The 21,767-nt window shown below is 44.2% G+C and overlaps 1 protein-coding gene across 17 annotated transcripts in view; it reads right to left on the minus strand.

Annotated features, from left to right (window-relative positions):
* NFKB2 (nuclear factor kappa B subunit 2) overlaps nucleotides 1–4,698 on the minus strand; it is a 41,746-nt gene extending 37,048 nt beyond the window's left edge. For 4 of the 17 annotated variants that reach the window (XM_087871862.1, XM_087871860.1, XM_087871863.1 and 1 more), the window contains exons 1-5: nucleotides 4,531–4,634; nucleotides 3,593–3,658; nucleotides 1,749–1,827; nucleotides 898–938; nucleotides 232–330 (exon numbers count right to left, since the gene is read on the minus strand). Coding sequence is in view for 12 of the 17 variants with exons in the window: in XM_034424923.3 (XP_034280814.1) it covers nucleotides 232–330; nucleotides 898–938; nucleotides 1,749–1,827; nucleotides 4,531–4,563 (252 nt within the window). In the remaining 5 variants the exon portion in view is untranslated. Of the gene's footprint in view, nucleotides 1–231; nucleotides 331–897; nucleotides 939–1,748; nucleotides 1,828–3,592; nucleotides 3,689–4,530 lie in introns of all 17 variants that reach the window. The other 13 variants (XM_087871855.1, XM_034424924.3, XM_034424928.3 and 10 more) reach the window with 9 other exon arrangements.
* Between the last annotated feature and the right edge of the window lie 17,069 nt (nucleotides 4,699–21,767).

Below are 21,767 nucleotides of genomic sequence, written 5' to 3' on the forward strand. Positions count from 1 at the left end.
AGGCGTAATGTTATGAAAACTTAAAAGTATTGAAATGTGTATCAAAAATAATTACTTTACTGACCTTCTGTACTGTATTTTAATTAATCAGAAAGTCCAATACAAAATAAGACTACTAAAAAAAAAAACACTGTTTAACTTTTACTAAAGACAGAATAGGCCATGTAGGTTATTCTTTTAAAAAAAAAAAATCTTCATAAAACATGATAAATAAATGAATGTGATACTCACCTTGACAGTGGGATAAGTCTTATGCCCCTTCTCACTAGATGCTCCAGGCAGTCCACCATGTGAGGGCCCTTCACAGCCATAACGGAACCGGAAACCTCGCTGCCAAAAAATGGTAATTCAAGCAAAGTCAATCCATCAGAAAAAAACCCAAACTGCTAGGAAAAAGTTTGCCTATAATAGGATATAGATGGGGAATGATGGAGTGAGTGGTGCCGTGGCTTAGAGGTGGAGCTCTCGCCTCACTATCAGGAGGCTGTGAGTTCGATCCTAGGTAGCGGCAGATATTTCTCTCTCTGTGCACGACGAGTATTTATCTGCTGCGAACTCTGCATTGGTGACAGGAAGGGCAGCAGCCAGTAAACACTCAGCTCCATTCAGTTGCCCTGACTCCACCCCGATGTAAGGGATTATGTGGTCATTAAAACACACACACACAAAAATGGGGAATGATGGAGTCCTTGATGCTCTCTGAGCTTGATTGTTGGTTCACAGGCATTACAAAACTACACTGAAGATGTTACCTAGTGTGGAAATGAAACATCTGCAAATAAATAAGCTCGAAGAGCACGAAGTTCAAAGCTGTGAACCCACAATTCAACCCTGAGCTACATATATTCTCTTCTATTTATATAGTTGGGGAACCCAGCATCCTTAGAAATTCCTTACCTGTTTTGGCTGTTCAAGTATAGTGACATATGGGCCTTCGACTAAAACAAACAAACAAGAAGATATTCAGAGTATCCCAATGTTGTTAAATACACTTACAAACTTACGTAATACAATTTAAGAGGAACAGTATTAACAAAACAGATGAAAACAGAAAATTAGCTCCTTCCCTGAGTTGTCTACAGTAGTGGCCAAAATTGTGGAAACCTTTTGGGAAAAGTGTATTTTCTAAAACTAGCTAATAACACCACCTTTTTTTCCGAGTAGTACCATAAAATTATATATCAATGGAAAGATAATTTAATCAAGAATGTAATGCAGTAACTTTTATGAAGGATTTGCTATTAGAATAGCAGTTACAGTATAAAGAAGAAAAGTGAAACACGTAGAAAAAAATAAGATATACAAAAATTATCACTATAGGAAAAAACAAGATAAACAAAAATGATCACCATGTCAGTTAATACATGGTTGGGTAAACTTTAGCATGAATTACAGCCTTACAACATCTTCCCATGGAGCGAACCAAGTCTTTGAGTTCTGCAGCTGTTCTAATGTGAAACCAAGATTGAATGATGGCTTCTATTAACTGGGTTTTATTGCTGAGTCGCTTCTGACTAACAATTTCTTTAGTTAGTGGCTCCATAGATTTTCAATTGGATTAAGGTCTGGGCTATTCCCAGGCCATTCCAGCAGTGGAATATGATTATCTTGAAACTCCAAAAAAAAAGTGATGTTATTAGCCATCAAACCTCAAAAATACACTTTTCCCAAAATGTTTTCACTATTTTGGCCATTACTATATAGTTCCACATCCCTCAGGACATATAAGTTACCAAAAAGTTCCTTACCTGTCTCCATGAACAGCTCTTTCTGCTCCATCAAATGAGCACCAAACTGAAAATCGTCATAATCTATCCCATCTAAGCACTGCATAGAAACAAGGATCAAGAACAAAATGAAATCATCTTAACACCCAGATGATTGAAAGCATTATGGACACAGCATTATAAAGATTCTAAACAAAAGTCAGCAGGAATGACATCTACATTAAGTCTCTACTACTAACGACAATTAAATGAAAACATTGGAAAAAAAAAGCCACTCATCTAAGGCAAGGTCTTCTGAGCATCTGACAGGAAAGAATGCTCCCATCCAACCCTCTGCACTGGTGAAGACTACAATTCACATAACAGATGCACCTGTGATGGGGAACCTGTGGCACGCAATGCCCTCTCTACGGGCACACGAACCGTCCCCCCAGCTCAGCTCTGCTGTGCATGTGTATGCGCCTCACGCCAGCCAGCTGGTCTTCGGGTCTCTGTTGCGAATGTGTGGGGGACGAGGCGCATGCAGGGATCACGCACGCAGGCACAGGCACAGGGGGGGTGCATGCACAGGGGCCACACGCGCATTGCATTTTGGGGGTTCAGGTGTGCACACTTTGGGTACTCAGTCTGGAAAAGGTTAGCCATCAGTGACCTATACTCTTTTAAAGTCAGGCAATCCCCAAAACCAATAAATACTTAAAACAAGAATGTTGGATGAGTTGCTTAGGGCCTATTTCTCATCTGGAAGAAGGCCAATATGAGAATGATCTCTCCAATGAGTTGTTTGGGGAGAAAAGAAAAAGAAAAAAAACCCCACAACTATTTGCCCCATTATTGCTTAAGCCTCACTTTACCTCACATATACAATCAATCATGTGTATATGTTCATAGATGGTTGTACTACACAGAACACAAATCCCAGCTATTCCTCTCTCTCTGTCTGTGTGTTTGTTTGTGTGTGTGAGAAGGAGGGAGGGAGAGGGAGGGAGCAAGCGAGAGGGAGGGAGAGAGTGAGAGAGTGAGTGAGAGAGAGAGGGGAGAGGGAGAGAGAGAGAGAGTAAGAGAAAGGGTGGGAGGGAGGGAGAGGGAGGAAGAGAGAGAGGGTGGGAGGGAGTGAGAGAGGGGAGAGGGAGTGAGAGAGAGAGGGAGACAGGGAGTAAGAGAGAGAGGGGGAGAGGGAGTAAGAGAAAGGGAGAGAGAGAGGGAATGAGAGAGAGAGGGGAGAGGGAGAGAGAGAGAGAGTAAGAGAAAGGGTGGGAGGGAGGGAGAGGGAGGAAGAGAGAGAGGGTGGGAGGGAGTGAGAGAGGGGAGAGGGAGTGAGAGAGAGAGGGAGACAGGGAGTAAGAGAGAGAGGGGGAGAGGGAGTAAGAGAAAGAGAGAGAGAGAGGGAATGAGAGAGAGAGGGGGAGCGGGAGAGAAAGGGAGACAGAGGGAGTGAGAGAGACAGAGGGGGGAGAGGGAGAGAGAGAGGGGAGGGGAAAGGAGGGAGAGAGTGCGGGAATGAAAGAGGGGGAGGGATTGAGAGAGAGAGAGAGAGAGAGAGAGAGACCTAGTCAGCTAGCAACTTTACTCTGGAAGGACTCTTGTGCAACGCACATGGGCCCAACCAAAGGCAGAGAAAGACAACTGTTGGGGTTTTTTATTTATGTTAAGCTTTCCAAAGCACATTATCCCATCCCCCCCACCCCAAAAAAAAAAGATAAAATGCAAAACTTGGGACTTAAGAGAACTTCTTGAAGGCCAGGCGGGCCCATTTGTTTTCACCCAAATCACAATTCAAAGCGAGCCGGCCCCGGGAGAGTGGTTGGTGGGGGGGAGAGGTGAGGGGGGGGGGGGAAACCTTCCCAAGCGACGGAAGCACTCACCGCGGGATAGCCTTCACCATCCATGGAGGCTCTTTAGCTGAGAACCACAGGATGGGCAAGCCGGCTCTGCGGAAGAAAACACAACCGACGGAGGAACTTCAAAAAGGGGGGGGGAAAAAAAAAACACACAACAAAATAACCAAGCAGACTTTTTCCTGCTACCGCCGCCGCCGCCGCCACGGGGAAACTGGGCGGGCAAAACAGTAAGTAGGTAGGGCTGGAAAGTCCCTAGAAACCCAGCTAAAGCCCCAGAGAGGGAGGGACAGAAAGCAAGCAAGAAAGGGAAAAGAAGGCAGGCGCTCGCTCCGCTTTCTCGCGGCTTCTGGGCGGCGCAGCTTCTTTCTTCCGCCTTTCCCCCCCCAAAAAACAGCCTTCTCCTCTTTGAGGGGCGGGCGAGGAAAAAACGCTGCCAAGGGGCGCTTGTTGGGGGAGACGGGAGGGAGGGGAAGGGGGGCTGGAAGGGAGTCCGCTTCAATTCTCTCTCCAGCCATTTGGAGGGGGGGGGGATTTCAGCTTTTGCCCGCTGATCCTGGCATGGTGGTGATGATGATGATGGGGGTGGTGGGTGGGGGTGGGGTTGGGGGTTCCCGTTGTCCCCTGCTGTGTGCCCCCCCCCTGTGTGCCCTGCTGGCATGGTGCCAGGCGTCAGATCCCCACGTGCTGTTGGGGTTAAGCATGGTTCTTTTTTGGGGAGGGGGGGAAAAGAGAGATTTCAGAGGGGATCGCGGAGTGGAAGGAAAGGGAAGGCAGAAGAGGAGGAGGAGCAGGAGGAGATCGGCTTCCCCCAAGGCATAATGCAAGCCCTGCTGGGAGAGGAGAGGGCGTAGTATCTTTGGAGCAACCCTAAAGGAAGGCTTGAATTAGAAGAATGCAAATCGTTCAATAAAAGTCGGCCAAGGAGTAGAATAAAGGACTCCGGCCCGGCTGCTGCCACTCACCCACACTTTACTACTCCCCAACCGCTCGGCCATAGCCTTTGGACGAGGCCAAACTTCCCCGGCCTTGGCGTAGCTCCGCCAGCCCCTTCCGTAGGGTGGTGGGTGGGGTTGGGGGGTTCCCGCTGTCAGCTGATTTCTGGAGGGGCCGGACTCCGGCGAAGGAGGTGTGGACGAGGGAGGTCTCTTGCCCAAGGACCCTCCCCTCCTTCCCCCGATCTGCTGAATGGGAAAAGAATAGAATAAAATAGACTTCTTCATTTATTTATTGGTTCGATTTATATGCCGCCCTTCTCCGGAGACTCAGGGCGGCTTACAATGCGTTAAGCAATAGCCTTCATCCTTTTGTATATACCTTCTTAGTAGGGCTTTCCCACCCCACCCCCAAGCGGTGTTCTTTTTTATACAAAGCTTATTGCCCCCACAAACCGGGTCCTCATTTTACCTACCTCGAAAGGATGGAAGGCTGAGTCAACCTTGAGCCTGGTGAGATTCGAACTTGCAATAATTGCAGGCAGCTAGCAGCTAAATACTACTTTAACAGTAATTTAGTCTGCTGTGCCACCAAGGCTCTTATTATTGGCCAAGTGTGATTGGAAACGCAAGGAATTTGTCTTTGGTGCATATGGTCTCAGTGCGCGTAAAGAAAAAATAAAATATATTCATCAAGAATCATAAGGTACAACACTTAGTGATAGTCATAGGGTACTAATAAGCAATCAGGAAACCATAGCAATATAAATCCTAAGGATACAAGCAACAAAGTTACAGTCATAAGTGGGAGGAGATGAGTGATAGGAACGATGAGATTTATAGTAATAGTAATGCAGACTTAGTGAATAGTTTGACAGTGTTGAGGGAATTATTTGTTTAGCAGAGCGATGGCGTTCGGGAAAAAACTGTTCTTGTGTCTAGTTCTGGTGTACAGTGCTCTATAGTGTCGTTTTGAGGGTAGGAATTGAAACAGTTTATGTCCAGGATGTGAGGAGTCTGTAAATATTTTCATAACTTATGAATATAACATAGTACAATTTGGTTTGCGGGGCTGGCGCGATGTGCAATCATTCCAATTCAAACTTTTATTGTCAGAGTACAATGTGTACAATGAGATTGCTGAGCCTCCCTTTGTGCAACACCCAATCCAACCCAATACTTGCAGTGAAAGACAAAAAAGAACCAAAATAAATCCCTAGCCTAATGAATTCTACTAACAAACATTCAGTTCCTATTGCACCATGTGAACTTATTGCACATCGTGCCGGCCTGGCAAGTCGTTGTAAAGTTATTTTTCATTCAGGAGTCTGACAGCCCATGGATAAAAACGGTTCTTCAGCCTGTTTGTGCGGCTGCCTATGCTACTCTATCTTCTTCCAGATGGTATAGATCCGTGATGGTGAACCTATGGCACGCGTGCCCAAAGTGGCACACGAAGCCATGTCGCCAGCACATGCAGCCTTGCCTGTTTGTCTTTTGGGTTTCTGGCACACATGCGTGTGCGATGGTCAGCTGTCCTTCACGCATGCAGCAGTGTCAAAAACCAGTGTGCTCATGCACGCCAGCCAGCTGATTGTCAGGTGCGCATGCGCATCAGAACCCAGAAGTTTGGCTTTTCCAGAATGCAATCCATTCACATGTGCGGCAGTGCCGGAAACCAGCTTGCACATGCGTGCCAGCCAGCTGAACATCTGGCATGCATGCGTGCTAGAACCTGAAAGTTCAGCTTTTCCGGAGTGCAGCCCCAATGAGCGTGTGCACGCACAATGTTTCCACGCAACTTTTTCGGCACTTGGTGCTGAAAAGGTTCACCATCACTGGTATAGTTTAACAGAATTGGAAGGGACTTTGCACATTATTTAGTCCAATTTCTGCCCAAGCAGGAGACCCTACATCTGCCTCTATTTAGGATTGAACTCACAACCTCCTGATTGTGAGGCAAGAGCTCCACCTCTAGGCTGACCAGAGTGTGAGTCAGGGGTGAAATCCAGCAGGTTCTGACAGGTTCTGGAGAACAGGTAACGGAAATTTTGAGTAGTTTGGAGAACCGGCAAATACCACCTCTGGCTGGCCTCAGAGTGGGGAGGGAATGGAGATTTTGCAATATCCTTCCCCCAGGAGTGGGGAGGGAATGGGGATCCATCCTCTGGAGTGAGGTGGGAATGGAGATTTTGCAGTATCCTTCCTCTGCCACGCCTACCAAGACACACCACGCCCACCAAGCCACGCCCACAGAACCAGTAGTAAAAAAATTTGAATTTCACCACTGGTGTGAGTCCCTTTTCCTTTTCCCAGGGTATAAATTCACATGGTGGAGTAGGATTGTGTGTTTGTTAGTAGGACTCACTGGGTTAGGGATTATTTTTTGTTTCTTTTGCTGTCTTTCACTGTGAATTGGGTTGTGGGTGGGGGGTGCACGAAGGGAGGCTCAGCCAATCTCAATTGTACACATGTTGTACTCTATGACAATAAAGGTTTGAATTGAAAACTGAGCTGCAACCGAAGAGTTTGTCTTAACGCATGAGCCTTATGGGCACTTGCCTGTGGGCCCCATGAGTATAGGGGGCCCCGTACTAATCTGTATATGTTAACCCTTCAACGCAGCTTGTATTGTATAACTACAGCAACGTATTTATTACATTTTACTGCATTTTTTATTAATACTAACATGCAAATATATGTTTACTTTTATCCACCTTTACATTTTTATTCCTGTGATTAGTTCTCTTCTATTCCCTCCCCTCCCCTCCCCTTCTCTTTTCTCTTCCCTCCCCACCTCTTCTCTGCTCTGCTCTTCCCTTTCCCTCCCCACCTCTTCTCTCCTCTTCTCCTTCCTTTCTCTACCTATGACTATCACTAAGTATTGTATCTTATGATTCTTGATGAATGTATTTCTATTCTATTCTATTCTTATTCCATTGCATATCTATTCTATTCTTATTCCATTGTATATTCTATTCTATTCTATTCTATTCTATTCTATTCTATTCTATTCTATTCTATTCTATTCTTATTCCATTGCATATTCCATTCTATTCTATTATAGTAAAACCTGTATACTGGAAGCAGAAGTAAGAAATGTGAATAGAATTAATCCTAGATTTACAACTACAATTAAGACTAACATTTCCCTTGTTAAGTGAGATAGTTGAGTCAGAAAAAGTCAGAAAAACCACATCAACAGCAAAGCTCACTGAACCTCCTGGCCCAAACACCTGCAGGAGCAACTAAGTCTAGAGACTTTACAATAGACTAAGGTTTCTGGGGAAAATGCTGTGCATTTTCTTAGAAAATCATGCCATGCCTATTAGGGAAAGGTAATATAGCTTTGTTTGAATGCGCCTTGTTGGCGCAGCAGACTAAAGCACTGTTAAGTAACACCAGCTGCCTGCAATTATTGCAAGTTCAAATCTCACCAGGCTCAAGGTTGACTCAGCCTTCCATCCTTTCAAGGTAGGTAAAATGAGGACCCGGTTTGTGGGGGCAATAAGCTGACTTTGTATAAAAAAGAACACCGCTTGGGGGGGGGGATCCCGAAAGCCCCACTAAGCATGTATATACAAAAGTATGAAGGCTATTGCTTAACACATTGTAAGCCGCCCTGAGTCTCCAGAAAAGGGCGGCATATAAATCGAACCAATAAATAAATAAATAAATTCATTCTTTGGATTTTCTGACTGGATCAATTAATATTTTACAATATTGCCTCTGTTGGAAGAAACGTCTAATAGGACTAGTATTGATGAACAGAGCCAACACACACATGTGAAGTTCTGGGACTCTCTCCAAGAATTACTTAGTCCACTAGATGGCGCCAAAGGACATATTTTGAGTACTGTGCCTTTGAAAACCAAAATATGCAATGAAGCATACCCATTTTGGGGAAATCTGAAATGCAATTTTCTATGCATATAAATTTATAGACTATGAAGAAATTATTTGAAGGGAGAAGGGAGAAAGAGGAGTAGAAAGCAGGGATGGTTTATTAGTAAATTGTTGAAGGAAGCTTTTGAGAAAGTGGGATTTTGAGAAAACGGAAGGTTTACTGTAAGAATACTATAGTCCCTGTGTGCTGTAGTATTCATGTTGTAAACTGCTGCAGACGGACTTGCCGTTGTAAATAATTAAAATGAATTTTAAAAAGTTATGATAAATTGTATGTTTTTGTAGCGCTACCTCTGTAGGTAGCGCTACAAAAAGGGATGCGGTGGCTCAGTGGCTAAGATGCTGAGCTTGTCGATCGAAAGGTCGGCAGGGACCAGTAACAGGAGCTCACCCCGTCAGCTTAACGGGGTGAGCTCCTGTTACTGGTCCCAGCTTCTGCCAATCTAGCAGTTCGAAAGCACGTAAAAAATGCAAGTAGAAAAACAGGGACTACCGTTGATGGGAAAGTAACAGCGTTCCATGTGCCTTTGGCATTTAGTCATGACCACAGAGATGTCTTCGGACAGTGCTGGCTCTTCGGCTTTGAAACAGAGATGAGCACTGCCCCCTAGAGTCGGGAACGACTAGCACATATGTGCGAGGGGAGCCTTTACCTTTACCTCTGTAGGAGCCACTGGAGTCTAAGCTCCACTGTCCTTTCCCCAGGCAATTAAGATGCCAGCCTGGAAGCCATCTTTTTCTTTGGATCTTCAGGCCTGCCATGTTTACTACTGTGGGAAACTGGGAGTGGGGGTTGTATGGAGCAGGGGTGATATATAGTCATAATAACATTCCTTTCTCAGAGAGTCAATGACGTCTTGCCTTGCATCTGGAAGGCTGGAACTGGGAGGCATCTCCAGTTGGGGTGATGTTTGATTGGACCATGTGATGGATTTGTAGGTGCTGGGCAGGGACTTGAACTTTTCTTTGGGTGGGGAAAACTTGGAAGCTTTCAGATTAGGGTTTTCCCAGATGTGCCAATGTAACTTTGAGGAAACTCAAGACTCACAGTTTTCTTTCGTTGGGGGAGTTACTTGGAACCCTGACATAAGATTCCTCCCAACTCTCAGTTACTGCCCTGACGTCTCAAGGTCTCTCACGCTGTCTTTCACCATGGCCATCATCCCACTCTGGTGGCTGACCCAGGCACTTCCTTCATCCAGCTCAATTCGCCTCCGCTGTGCTTTGGTGTGTCTGGCGCCCCCCTCTGGCCACTGGCTCATCCACAGAACAATAAGGCAAGAAAATCCACTTGAAAATGTATTTTAGGAATAGTCACCAATGCAAACTAGGTTAACCAAGAAAAATAAAGCATATTTTCTTTCAAAAAGGTGAATTTAATTAATGTCAATGTCAAGGGTGTCATGTAGAGTTCAATTACCTTAAAAACCATGCCTATCATCCCATGGAGTTAGCCCAAGGCATGACTTGCAATTGGTGGGAGATCACCCATTCAGCCAGTAAACTTTGATTTTGGACACAAAGCTTCAATTGGAAAACAGATGCATAGTCTTGTTCTCCCTGGCATGGAGAAGCAGAAAAACCACTTCTTCTCCTCATGCTTCCCTCGGGAGGTCACCCAAAGCACATCTTGGGAGAACTCCCATTCAGCCAGTAAAACAAAAAAACAAAACAAGCAAAAAAAAAACCCCCAGACCCAGGAAACTACAGACCAATCAGCCTAAAATCAATACTCGGGAAGATATTGGAAAAGATAATAATAAAAAAAAAACATTTGCCAATATCTAGAAACGAGTGAAGTAATAACTACCGTGTTTCCCGAAAATAGGGCCAACCCTGAAAATAAGCCCTAGCCTGATTTTTTTTGAAGTGGGCCTAATATAAGCCCTACCCAAAAAAGAAGCCCTAGTGAAGGGGTGGGGTGGCCAGCACAGGAGGAAGCCCTTCCCTTCCCTTCCCCGGTCACTGCCCCTTAATTGCAGCCTGCGGATCAGCTGAGCCAGTGAGGGCCGGGAGTTCTGTCTCTCTGGGCACCTGGAGATGTTTCTGGTGTACCTTTGCCAGCTCCAGCCCTGCCCACAGTGCCAGACAACCTCGTAGCTGAGGGCCCCTCTCTTCCGCAGCTCAACTTATGGCACTGGAGCAGGTGGTGACCACAGGTTGTGTTCCATCAGGCCTGGAGCTTAGGAACCCAAATGCAAAAACAGACACTAAGATGAGATTCAGGGTGGAACTCCATGCCTAACAATGGTTTTGCTTGCTGTTTTTAAAAATCGAGCCTTTTTGGTGCTCGGGGAGGAAAATGCATGACTCCGCAGTCAAGAAAACCGGTGCTGAGGAAGCCAAAATTATTTTGAACCCAAATGCAAAAAACTGGACACTAGGACGAGATTCGGGGTGGAATTCCATGGTTAAAAATGGTGTTGCTTCCAGTTTGTAAAAACCAAGCCTTTTTGGTGCCGGGGGAAGAAATCATGTGATGTGCAGTCAGGAAAACCGGTGCCCAGGAAGCCAATTTTTTTTTAACCCAAATGCAAAAAAAAAATAAAAAATTGCTAGGAAAGATTTGGGGTGGAATTCCATGCCTAGAAATGGTTTTGCTTGCTGTTTTGAAAAATCGAGCCTTTTTGGTGCCAAAAGAAGAAAATGCATGATCAGAAAAAACAATGCCCAGAAGCCAAATATTGTTTCAACCCAAAAGGTGTTTCCAGGCTACTAAATATTGAGTGGCCACATGGAATTTTCTAGAATCTAATATGTCTTTTATCTCAAAGTTTTGTTCACCCTCTACCATGATAGGTTTTGGTGAGGGAGAGGATATGGGTCTCAAAATAGAGGTTACCTCTGGTTTTAACCGACTGCAATGGAAAATAGGGTGGACTTGTTGCAATGATTTTGGTAACTAAAGTTCTACTATCACCGGGTTTATGATCTGGGGTCAGATCAGGGGTCAGGGGTCAGCAACCTGCGGCTCTGGAGCCACATGTGGCTCTTTTATCCCTCTGCTGTAGCTCCCTGTTGCCGATCGACTTCACAATTGTCAGGACTTTCGCTTAGAACAGGTAGAGGAAAAAGGAGGCTGCGCTAGGAGATGACTCTATGGTGGGGGAACCGAACTTCCGGTCGGCTCCAGAATTGAATGGGGGGCTTCCGATTAGGACCTTTGTGGCTCTTTGAGTGTTTAAGGTTGCCGATCCCTGATCTGTGTGATGGGGAAGAGTCACACAAATTTTGGTCCCAGCTTCTTGGAAGGCTTGTAAAGACTGTAAAAAGTGAGTGGAAAGATATACTTTGTCTCCTACTTTAAAAGGTTTTGGCTCCACCCTTATCTTGTGCTTTGTAAACTGCCCTGGCCTTATTTAATACCTTATATATCACAGGCCAGGTAGTTTTCAATTGATCGATCCACTCTTTTAAGGAGGGGATAGTGGGCTCACTTGTGGGTAGTTCTGGCATTGCATTAAATTCTTGTCCTGTAGCCACTCGAAAAAGTGTGAAACCTGTACTCCGTTATTGTAAGCAACTTCAGCAAATGGCAAGAGGTCGTTCCAATTGTCTTGTTGACATTTAATGAAGCATCAAAGTCCCTGGCCTGAAGAAGAAGAAGAAACTTCTTCTTTTCAATATCCAATGGTTCTTGAGGAGTTAGCCCAAGGCATCTTGCAATTGCCATTCAGCCACAAGACTTCAGTTTTGAGACAGAACTCCAATTTGAAGAATAGACACGTATTCCTGTTCTCACAGCCTCTGGAGAAGCAGAAAAACTACATCTTTTAAAGATCCAATGTTTCTCGGCATATTCTCAGAACTACCATTCAGACAGAAAAGTTCAAATTTGAGATAGAGTTCCAATGTGAAAACCAGACATGTATTCATGCTTTCCTGGCAGTGGTGGATTTCTACCGGTTCGCCCTGGCTCGGGTGAACCAGTAGTGGTAGTGGAGGGAGGCTCCGCCCACCCGCCTGGATGTCATCACGTCTCTGTGCAGAAGCACCCCACGCGCGCACTCCCGGTTCCAAACCGGAAGCGAAGGTAAGTGGAACTCACTACTGTTTCCTGGTTGTAGAGAAGCAGAAAACTGCTTCCTTTCAAGATCTGATGCTTATCTGAGGAGTAAGCCCAAGGCATATCTAACAAGTGGTGGTAGAAATATTTCAGGGGCTGTCACAGAGAAGAGGGTCAAGCTATTTTCCAAAGCACCTGAAGGGCAGATAAGGAATAATGGACGGAAACTGAACAAGGAGAGATTCAACCTAGAACTAAGGAGAAATTTTCTGACAGAACAATCAACCAGTGGAACAGAAGTTGCCTTCAGAAGTTGTGGGTGGTCCATCACTGGAGGTTTTTAAGAAGAGAATGGACAACCATTTGTCTGAAATGGTATAGCATCTCCTACTCGAGCAAGAGGTTGGACTAGAAGACTTCGCAGGTCCCTTTCAACTCAGTTATTCTGTATTATAATTAAACATCTAAGAAAGTTGCATTTATAGAATCACAGAATAACATGATTGGAAGAGACCTGAGAAGTCTTCTATTTCAAACCTCTGCCCGAGGCAGGAGACCTTATACCAGGGGTCGGCAACCTTAAACACTGAAAGAGCCATTTGGACCTGTTACCCACAGAAAAGAAAAAACTGGGAGCCACAAAATCCTTTTGACATCTAAAATGAAGATAACACTGCATATTTTATTTTTTATTTTATTTTATCAAATTTCTATACCGCCCTACTCCCAGGGGACTTAGGGCGGTGAACAGCCAAGATAAAATACAGATAATACAAACATTAAAAGTCCATTAAAATTATTAAATATTTTGGCCGGAAACAAATTTAAAACACCCAATTTGTAAAACAGATTGAACGATTTAAAAATTTAAAAGGGAGAGTTAGGCCAGGCCAGCCTGCTGAAATAAAAATGTTTTGAGAGCACGACGAAACATGCGCAGATCCGGGATCCTCCGTATCTCCGGGGGGAGCTCGTTCCAGATTGCAGGTGCCCCCACAGAGAAGGCTTTCCCCCTGGGGGCCGCCAGTCGACACTGTTTGGCCGACGGCACCCTGAGAAGCCCCTCTCTATGGGAGCGTACTGGTCGGTGAGAGGCTATTGGTAGCAGAAGGCGGTCTCCTAAATACCCTGGTCCGATGCCATTTTTTACCTTTATGCTATGTATAAAAAAACGATAGTGTGTTGTATTTATAAAATCAATGAACTGCTACAAACAAATTTTTATTTCTCCATGCAACAAAAACATTTTGAACTGCGGGAAAAAAAAAAGATAAGTTGAAAAGCTCAATAAATCATGGGCTGGCAGGTGTCACACATTGGTGGTTGTGACTCATATTTTGAGCAACAGGGAGCTGCAGCAGACCGATGAAAGAGCCACATGTGGCTCCAGAGCTGTGAGTTGCAGACCCCCTGCCTTAGATCATCCCTGTGAAATGGATGTCTAATCCATTTGGAATATTTTATGCATTCCAATATTTGGAATATCTATAATTGCAAAATGAAAAGAGTCATATCTGGATTGCAGAATTCTGGCTGGAGCATTAGATGGGAACCAAGAGTTATAAAAAAAAATTAACTCTCTGCTGCCATCAAGCGGTCCTCTGAATTGTTTCAGCGTGGTCACTTCTTCAAGCCTGTGTAATGCACGGACTCTTCCTTATTCAAAACACCTATGACATCGTTTGTAGTGTTTTTTAAAAAAACACCAGACAAACAAAAAAAGTCCCTCTTCTTTGTGCAAATTGGCTAATCGGAACACCTATAAAAACCCCATTAGCACCATATGCCTAAGCTTCAGTCGGCGCAAAGATAGCTAATGTATAATTAATGCAAAATTAAACGGTGAGCAGAGACTCTCCATAAAGTTTAACGGCTGAGAAAAGAAAGCATCTCCAAATAATTGGTGTTATTTAAGACAATTTTTTTTTAAAAAAAGGATCTGTTTGGTCAGGCTGGGAAGCATTCGGTACACATCTGAGTCACGCAGATAGCTGTTGCTGAAAAATAACACATTGTGAAGTTAATCAGGTGCTGGCTGTTGTTCCTTCCCAGTGTTGTGTTGGCACGGAGTGAAAAGAACAGCCTGCTTGACAATCCAAAATCCTTTTATACAGTCCCCTAACAACTGCGAACAGCAGGATCGGTGGCTGTAAGTTGTTAGAAGTCTGCAAGTAGCACAAGTTGCAAAGCTTGAATGGTCTCGGCATGGTCTTGTCTGACCACGGTGTGCTATTCACTCATTGAAATAAGGAAGCTGGATTTGGTTTGTGTTGTGTTGTGGCCCGCCAGCAGCCTGCGCGGATCATGGCTGATCCCAACGACGAGGCTGGTGTGGGGTTGTGTCAGCAGCCGTCACAGCCGGTGCTCACGTCGGACAGCGAGGAGGCTGAAGAGGATGTGGTGCCAGAGGCAGAGACTCAGCCAGGGCCTTCAGAACCTCCAGAGGCTCCTTCAAGTGGAGAGAGCGAAGTGGAGGAGCCTCTCCTCAATGCTCGAGCACACAGGGCTGCCAAAAGGCAGGAGTGGCTACTCAGGAGGAGGAGGTCTCCTCGAGAGTAAGGTTTGAGGATAATTGGCCACTCTCTTAGCCTATTTAAGTTGCATGCAATTAGTAATTTCTTGCTGGAAACAATGTGTAATTATTACAGAGCATTTTGGAGAGTGAGTGTCTTATCGTATCTTGTTTTCTGGGCTGGTTGCCAACCTTTGTCGGACTTTGTTTATTCTTGGTACGTTATAACTTTGATAAGGACCGTTGGTGTGTGTCACAATCCTTGGGAATCCGGAGCTGGGGCAGAACAGTTTGTTGCCTTTTTAATTTGGAAAGATCTATAACACCAGCAAGTTTTGTTCGTATGGAAGGAGTTGAAAGATATATGCCCATGATGGCGAACCTATGGTAAGTGTGCCAGAGGTGGCACCCAGCGCCCTCCCTGTGGGCACTAGAGCCATCGCCCCAGTTCAGCTCTGCCGCACATACGTGCGTGCCTCCTGCCTGCCAGCTGGTCTTCAGGTTGCTGCCACCCATGCGGGGGACGCGTGTGGGGTGCATGTGCGAGGGGTTGTGCATGCATGCATGGGGGCAGAGTGCATGTGGGTGGTGCGTTTATGCACGGGGTGGGAGGCATGCAGGGGGTGCACATGCATTGCATTTTGGGAGGTTGGGCATGCGCCCATGCATTCACGTGCGACTGCGTGCACACTTTGGGCATTCGGTTCAGAAAAGTTTAGCCATCACTGATATATGCTATGTATTGTAGATGTAGAACACATAGACGCTTTATTACTATCGTTATTGTTAACCAACTTTTGAAAACATGGCAACACAAACATATATCATATTTAAAGTATAAAACAACAATAAATTGCACAGCCTAAAAGCAAATAGTAGCACGAAGGAGGCCCCAGGCAACTGCAACGAGCAAGAGCTATTAGAAATTTGACAACCTTTTTGGAAACATCTGAGGTTGATCTTAACAGATTAACAAGAGTTCGAAGGGACCTTTCAGGTCATCTGCTCCACCCCCCCCCACCCAAGCAGGAGACCCTATACCATTTCTGACAAATGGCAGTCCAGACTCTTCTTGAAAGCCTCCAGTGATGAAGCTCCCACAACCTCTGAAGGCAACTTCTGTTCCATGGGTTGATTGTTCTCACTGTCAGAAAATTTCTCCTTGTTTCCAGGTTGGATCTCTCCTTCTTCAGTTTCCATCCATTATTCTTGTAGGAGGAAAAGAATGGCCTCCTGGTCAGAACAATTAAGGTTTCTAACAATTGGCGTTATACATTCTGCCTTCCACTTAGTATGTGGTTAGCATCCTAACCATCTGTGAATCATAAGTATACATCAGTGGTGGGATTCAAAAATTTTTTTACTACCGGTTCTGTGGGCATGGCTTGGTTGGCGTGGCTTGGTGGGCATTGTAGGAGGAAGGATACTGTCAAATCTCCATTTCTACCCCACTCCAGGGGAAGGATACTGTAAAATCTCCATTCCCACCCCACACCAGGAGGAAGGATACTGTAAAATCTCCATTTCTACCTCACTCCAGGGGAAGGATACTGTAAAATCTCCATTCGCTCCCCACCCCACTAACCTGTTTTCCAGCTCCGTTTTCCTGTGCAGGGCAACAAAAGAAGACCCAAACAATCAGCTGGGACTTGGCCAACAGCGAATAGATTAGGGGCGGGGCCAGCTAGAGGTGGTATTTGCTGGTTCTCCGAACTACTCAAAATTTCCACTACCGGTTTGCCAGAACCAGTCAGAACCAGCTGAATACCACCTCTGGTATGCATGGATTGACTGTTGCATTGGAGCATATCTCAGTTCCATTGGCAATGAGGACACGGTTGGAAGACCTGAAAAAATAAGTTAAGGATAGAACATCATGGAGAAAATCTAACTCGGTGGTCACTAGGACTTGAAAAGGACTTGATGTCACATCATCATTGATCAATTAATTCGAGCATATGCAGTTTGGTTTTCATAAAGAATGCTGGTTTATCAGCCACTTCAAAGGAAACTCACCAATTCAGGCTGAAGGAATTGAGGAAAAATCCTCAACATGAAACATGTAAAAAAAATTTAAAAATCTCTAACCCGGTCCCTCTTCTCTGAATCATCTAACTGTAAAAAAGTAGAATGGATGGATCAAGTCCCAAAGTGCATGAGAAGCCAAGACAAGACCCCACAGTGGACATAGCAGACAGAAGATGAACACACACAGACACAAGTGGTGCTACCATCACATGTGGTGGGAATGCCCAAAGGTGCAAAAATTTTGGAATTTTCTAAAGAACTGGCTGGAAGAAATTTTGTCAATAAATATAGAAGTCAAATCGGAATTTTTCTTACTGGAAATTATAGAAAGAAAATATAAGAAAGACACAAATTATTTATTACTGCATATACTCACAGCGGCACGAATAGCCTTCGCTCAAAAATGGAAAGAGAAAGATATTCCAACTGAAGAGGAAATATTACTGAAAATCTTTAACTGCGCAGAAATGGACAGACTCACTTTGGAACTCAAGGATAAAAGCGAAACTAAGTACTACAAAATCTGGGAACAATTTTATGATTGGATAGATAACAAGAGGGTAGCCAAGACAAATGTATAGTGTTAGAACAAAAATATAGATGTTGTTATAGATAAATGTATGTTTAAGAGATAAATAAATATACAGAAATAAGGGAAAAAGTATTACTATCATATCATATTATGTTTAAATTATGAACAAAGCTTAAGAACTATATGTTTATATGAGTGCTAATATTATTGTAAAGTGACGGAAGATGTTTGGAACCAGTGATGTCATATCTATGTCCAATGGTTTTTTAGTTTTGTATTATTAATAAAAAACTTTTTATATATTAAGAGCCTCGGTGGTGCAGCAGACTAAGTGCTATTAAGTGCTAGCACTTAGCTGCCAGCTGCCTGCAATTAGTGCGAGTTCAAATCTCACCAGGCTCAAGGCTAACTCAGCCTTCCATCCTTTTGAGGTAGGTAAATTGAGGACCTGGATTGTGGGGGCAATAAGCCAGTTTTGTATAGAACAACACTGCTTAGAGGGGGCCGAAAGCCCTAATAAGCAGGTATATACATAAAAGTATGCAGGCTATTGCTATAATGCATTGTAAGCTGCCCTGAGTCTACGGAGAAAGGCAGCATATAAATTGGACTAAGATATATATATGTATATGTATATGTGTGTGTGTGTGTGTGTGTGTGTGTGTGTGTAGGTTGTATCTGGTTCGGGAGAAGTGGTAGCGGCAGCTGTGGGAGTCTCTGCCCACTGCCTGGACGTCATCACATCCCGTTTTTGACTCCCTATGCATGCGCAAAAGGTCCTGCGCATGAGTAGAGGTGGCACATGCATAGAGGTGGCGCATGCAAACTCCCATTTGCGAACTGGTAGCGAAGGTAAGTGAATACCACTCCTGACACAGACACAGACACACACACACACACACATGTGTCACTTAGGAATCAGAACTGTGAAGGATTGGTCTTCTGGTGGACATTTAGCACAGAGTTCCCCCAATGTTTAGGGCTTTGCGGACTGGCGGGGGAGGGAGGGGGGACAGGCCATGTGAGCGCTGGCAAGCACGTGCACATGCACACAACTCTATTTGCACGAGCAGCGTGCACGAGCGCCTGCCACTCCTTTAAATCTGCACAAGTGAGGATGCACACATGCGTGCGTGCATGCTCACTGGCTGTTTCCGTGGCCCGGTTGCAAACCCCTCACAGCCCACGTGGGCCGCAACCCACAGGTTGGGGACCTCTGACCTAGCAGATCCCATAGAACAGATATCCTCAAACTACGGCCTGCGGGCCAGATACAGCCCACCAATGCAAAGCATCCGGCCCCCAGAGTGGTGGGATTAAGCCCTGCCCCTTACCCTCGGCTTTATCTTCCAGCGAGCATCCACTCCAGCCACACTTATTTCACCAGTTGAGCTGCACTTCTGATCACACAGCTGCTGCCGAAGGTAAGGCCGAAGGGTGTGGGGGAGGGCAAGTGAGGGGTGATATGAAAAGCTTAAAAAAGGACTGCCTTAAATTAAAAGCCTTTGAAAGCAATGTAAATGGCATCTTTTTCACAGTTGGAATGGGGATTTTTTGCTTGCCTACTCCTAGCTTGGAAACTGGCCGCTTTAAATTAAAAGCCTTTTTCACAGCCATGTGAAGCAGGGCCAGTGTTTGAGTAGGGGAGGGGCTGCTTGTAAAGTAGCCCTTTAAAAGTGGGGGCGGGGGACATGTCTCCATGTCTCCTAGCTTTTTCCAAAATCAGCTGAAGTTGGCTAGCACTCATTCAAAAGCAACCGCATTATAATGCCTGAAGGAGAATTCACCCACTGCTTTGATTTTGCCATATATAAAGTACATCCACCAAATCAGTTGCTGAACAATTTTGGTAGCTTTCATGTGTGGATACACAGGCACAAGTGTGGCAAAAAACAAATCAGTTTGAATTCTCCTTCAGGCTTAAAAGACCTTTAGCCTTAGTAGGGTTGCCAGGACTGCTTCCAAAAAATAGCGGACAAGCTGGGGTGGGTGGGTGGGTGGCTTAAGTAGTAAAAAAATAAAAAAAAATACAATTAAATTATATATTTTCTTACAAACATTTTAACACGTATTAAAATAATCACTTCAAAACTTTACTTAAAATTCAAAACATCAAATATATTATAATAATATGTAAAATATTAAATTACATTTTACTTTGCTGTCGTGTGTATTTTTTAATTGACTGCGCAGCTTTGATCAATTCTTTGTGTTTAAGGAATAATTCTTTAATTTCAGTACAACGTTGAGAAATATTAAAAAATATACAAAGTTCACTTCGAACTGATGGTACAAGTAGTCGGTTACGTTCGTCAGTTCACAAATTTCCCATGATGCTGAAAATTCGTTCAACGTTTGCATTTGATACCAGAATTGATGCACAATACTGGAACAGTTTCAGTAAACTCGGAGCTGGCGCTTTCTTGAAAAAGTACGTCCACTTATCAAGGGATGAATCGCCCTGCAGATGAACATAAACTTCTTCTAAGGCAGAAATTTCATCGAAGAGAGTGTTGGGTGGAAGTTCTTCTCGCCATGGTGATAATAACCAGATGTTCGTCATTTCTTCTAAAGTTGGAAGATTATTGTGATCAATTAGATTGAAACAATTTAGCGTCTCATATACTGAATCAGTGAAATTATACCACTTTTCTAGGTACACAATGGCTCTTTGATACACGTTGATGGCTTCTTTCTTGAACTTTTGCACGGCATTCTCAGGCAAATGTTTTTTACGTAAGGCAAATAAAACTTTCATTCCAAAAAACTGCTCATCGTAATTTTTTTGCAAAGAATCATGCAGCTTACACATGATAATGTGAAGATCACATGCAAGAATTTTCTTGTTGCCAGCTTCAGTAGGGTGTCTTGCATTATTGACATGAAGAAGTGCGTGAAATATAAATACAATTCTGAAATTGTTGGTTCATCGTCCTTTGCAAGTTCATTTTCCTGATCCGAAATAAGGTTCCAGATAACCTTATGGCACTCATCAGATCCAAGAGAAATAAAATACGATTTTAGAGGTATCCAGTTTAAAAGAAGTCTTTCGACCACTTTAAACAAACTTAACCAACGTGTTGGAACATGGCGCAAAACTTCATGGAATTCTGATTCGCAAAACTCAAAAAATGATTTCAACTCTTCTCGTTTCTTCGCAGAATTCGAAAATTCGGCAAAACCCTTCAGCACTACATTTTCGATATCAAAAGATAACTGCTTTAATGCATTTTTTGCGCTGTTGTGTAAAATGTGATTATTGCAATGAGCATTCGATCTTTGTCTCATTCTAACTTATGAAAAAAAAGGCAAAACGCGATTCTCCTATCCCTATTCTCTTAGACTGTACAGCTTTAGATTACGTACCATTTCATCATAAAGCTTTTGAATAAAAAAAATGTCAACTATTTTGTGAAAAAAAAAATAGTGAACATAATGTGAAAAAAGTGGACTGTCCGCTCAATAATAATAAAAAAAGTAGTCTGGTCTCCTATTCCTTCCCTGGCCGCCTCCTCTGTTGGCAGGCATTCACAGGTCCTGCTGCTGCTGCTTGCAAAGAGCCCCAAAAGCTTTGGCTGGAACCAAAGAGGAAGGAACCACGTTGGCCCATAGTCCGGCCTCCAACAGTCTGAGGGACCATTATCCCTCCTTAATTCACCATTGGATACTTTTGGGGGGGGGGAGTTGTGTTGATTCTTGCCTTTTTCTGCCTGCTTCCAATGTCTCTCAATGCCCATCTTGGGGGTTTTAGTTGCAGTCTTAATTGCTGCAGTTCTCAGTCTGGTTTATTGTGTGGTCATCTGAAACATGATCAGGAGTTATTTTGAAGGAAATCCTGTTTGTTTTATTCCTTTTTCAATGGCCTATTTTAAGGAGCCTGAAGCTGCTGTTGTAATGAAGTTTGGCAAGTGGCAAGAAAGTTTGTGCTCTTTTTCCCTTTGTGGGGTGGATCTTATTAAGTAAATAGATTCCTTCGCTTGAGTAAGTACAGCTTAGGAAGGAGAAAGACATAAAATGGACAGTTAAATTGGCCACGCCCACCCAATCACATGACCACCTAGCCACGCTCACCCAGCCAGTTCGGCCCCCCAACAGTCTGAGGGACTGTGAATTGGCCCCTGTAGTGTATTGAGTCTGCTCTGTGGGCTGGCCCCCTGTTGGAATGTTTAGTAACAGCCCCATTTAAAAAGTTTGAGGACCCCTGCCACAGAGAGTCCTATCACACAAGGAACAGAGAAGTAAAGGTATAATTCTGAAGGTGACCACAAGGGGGGAACCAAACT

The sequence above is a fragment of the Pantherophis guttatus genome, chromosome 6, assembly GCF_059756535.1.
Source record: "Pantherophis guttatus breed Tessera chromosome 6, ASM5975653v1, whole genome shotgun sequence".
In the NCBI taxonomy this organism is placed as follows: Eukaryota; Metazoa; Chordata; class Lepidosauria; order Squamata; family Colubridae; genus Pantherophis; species Pantherophis guttatus.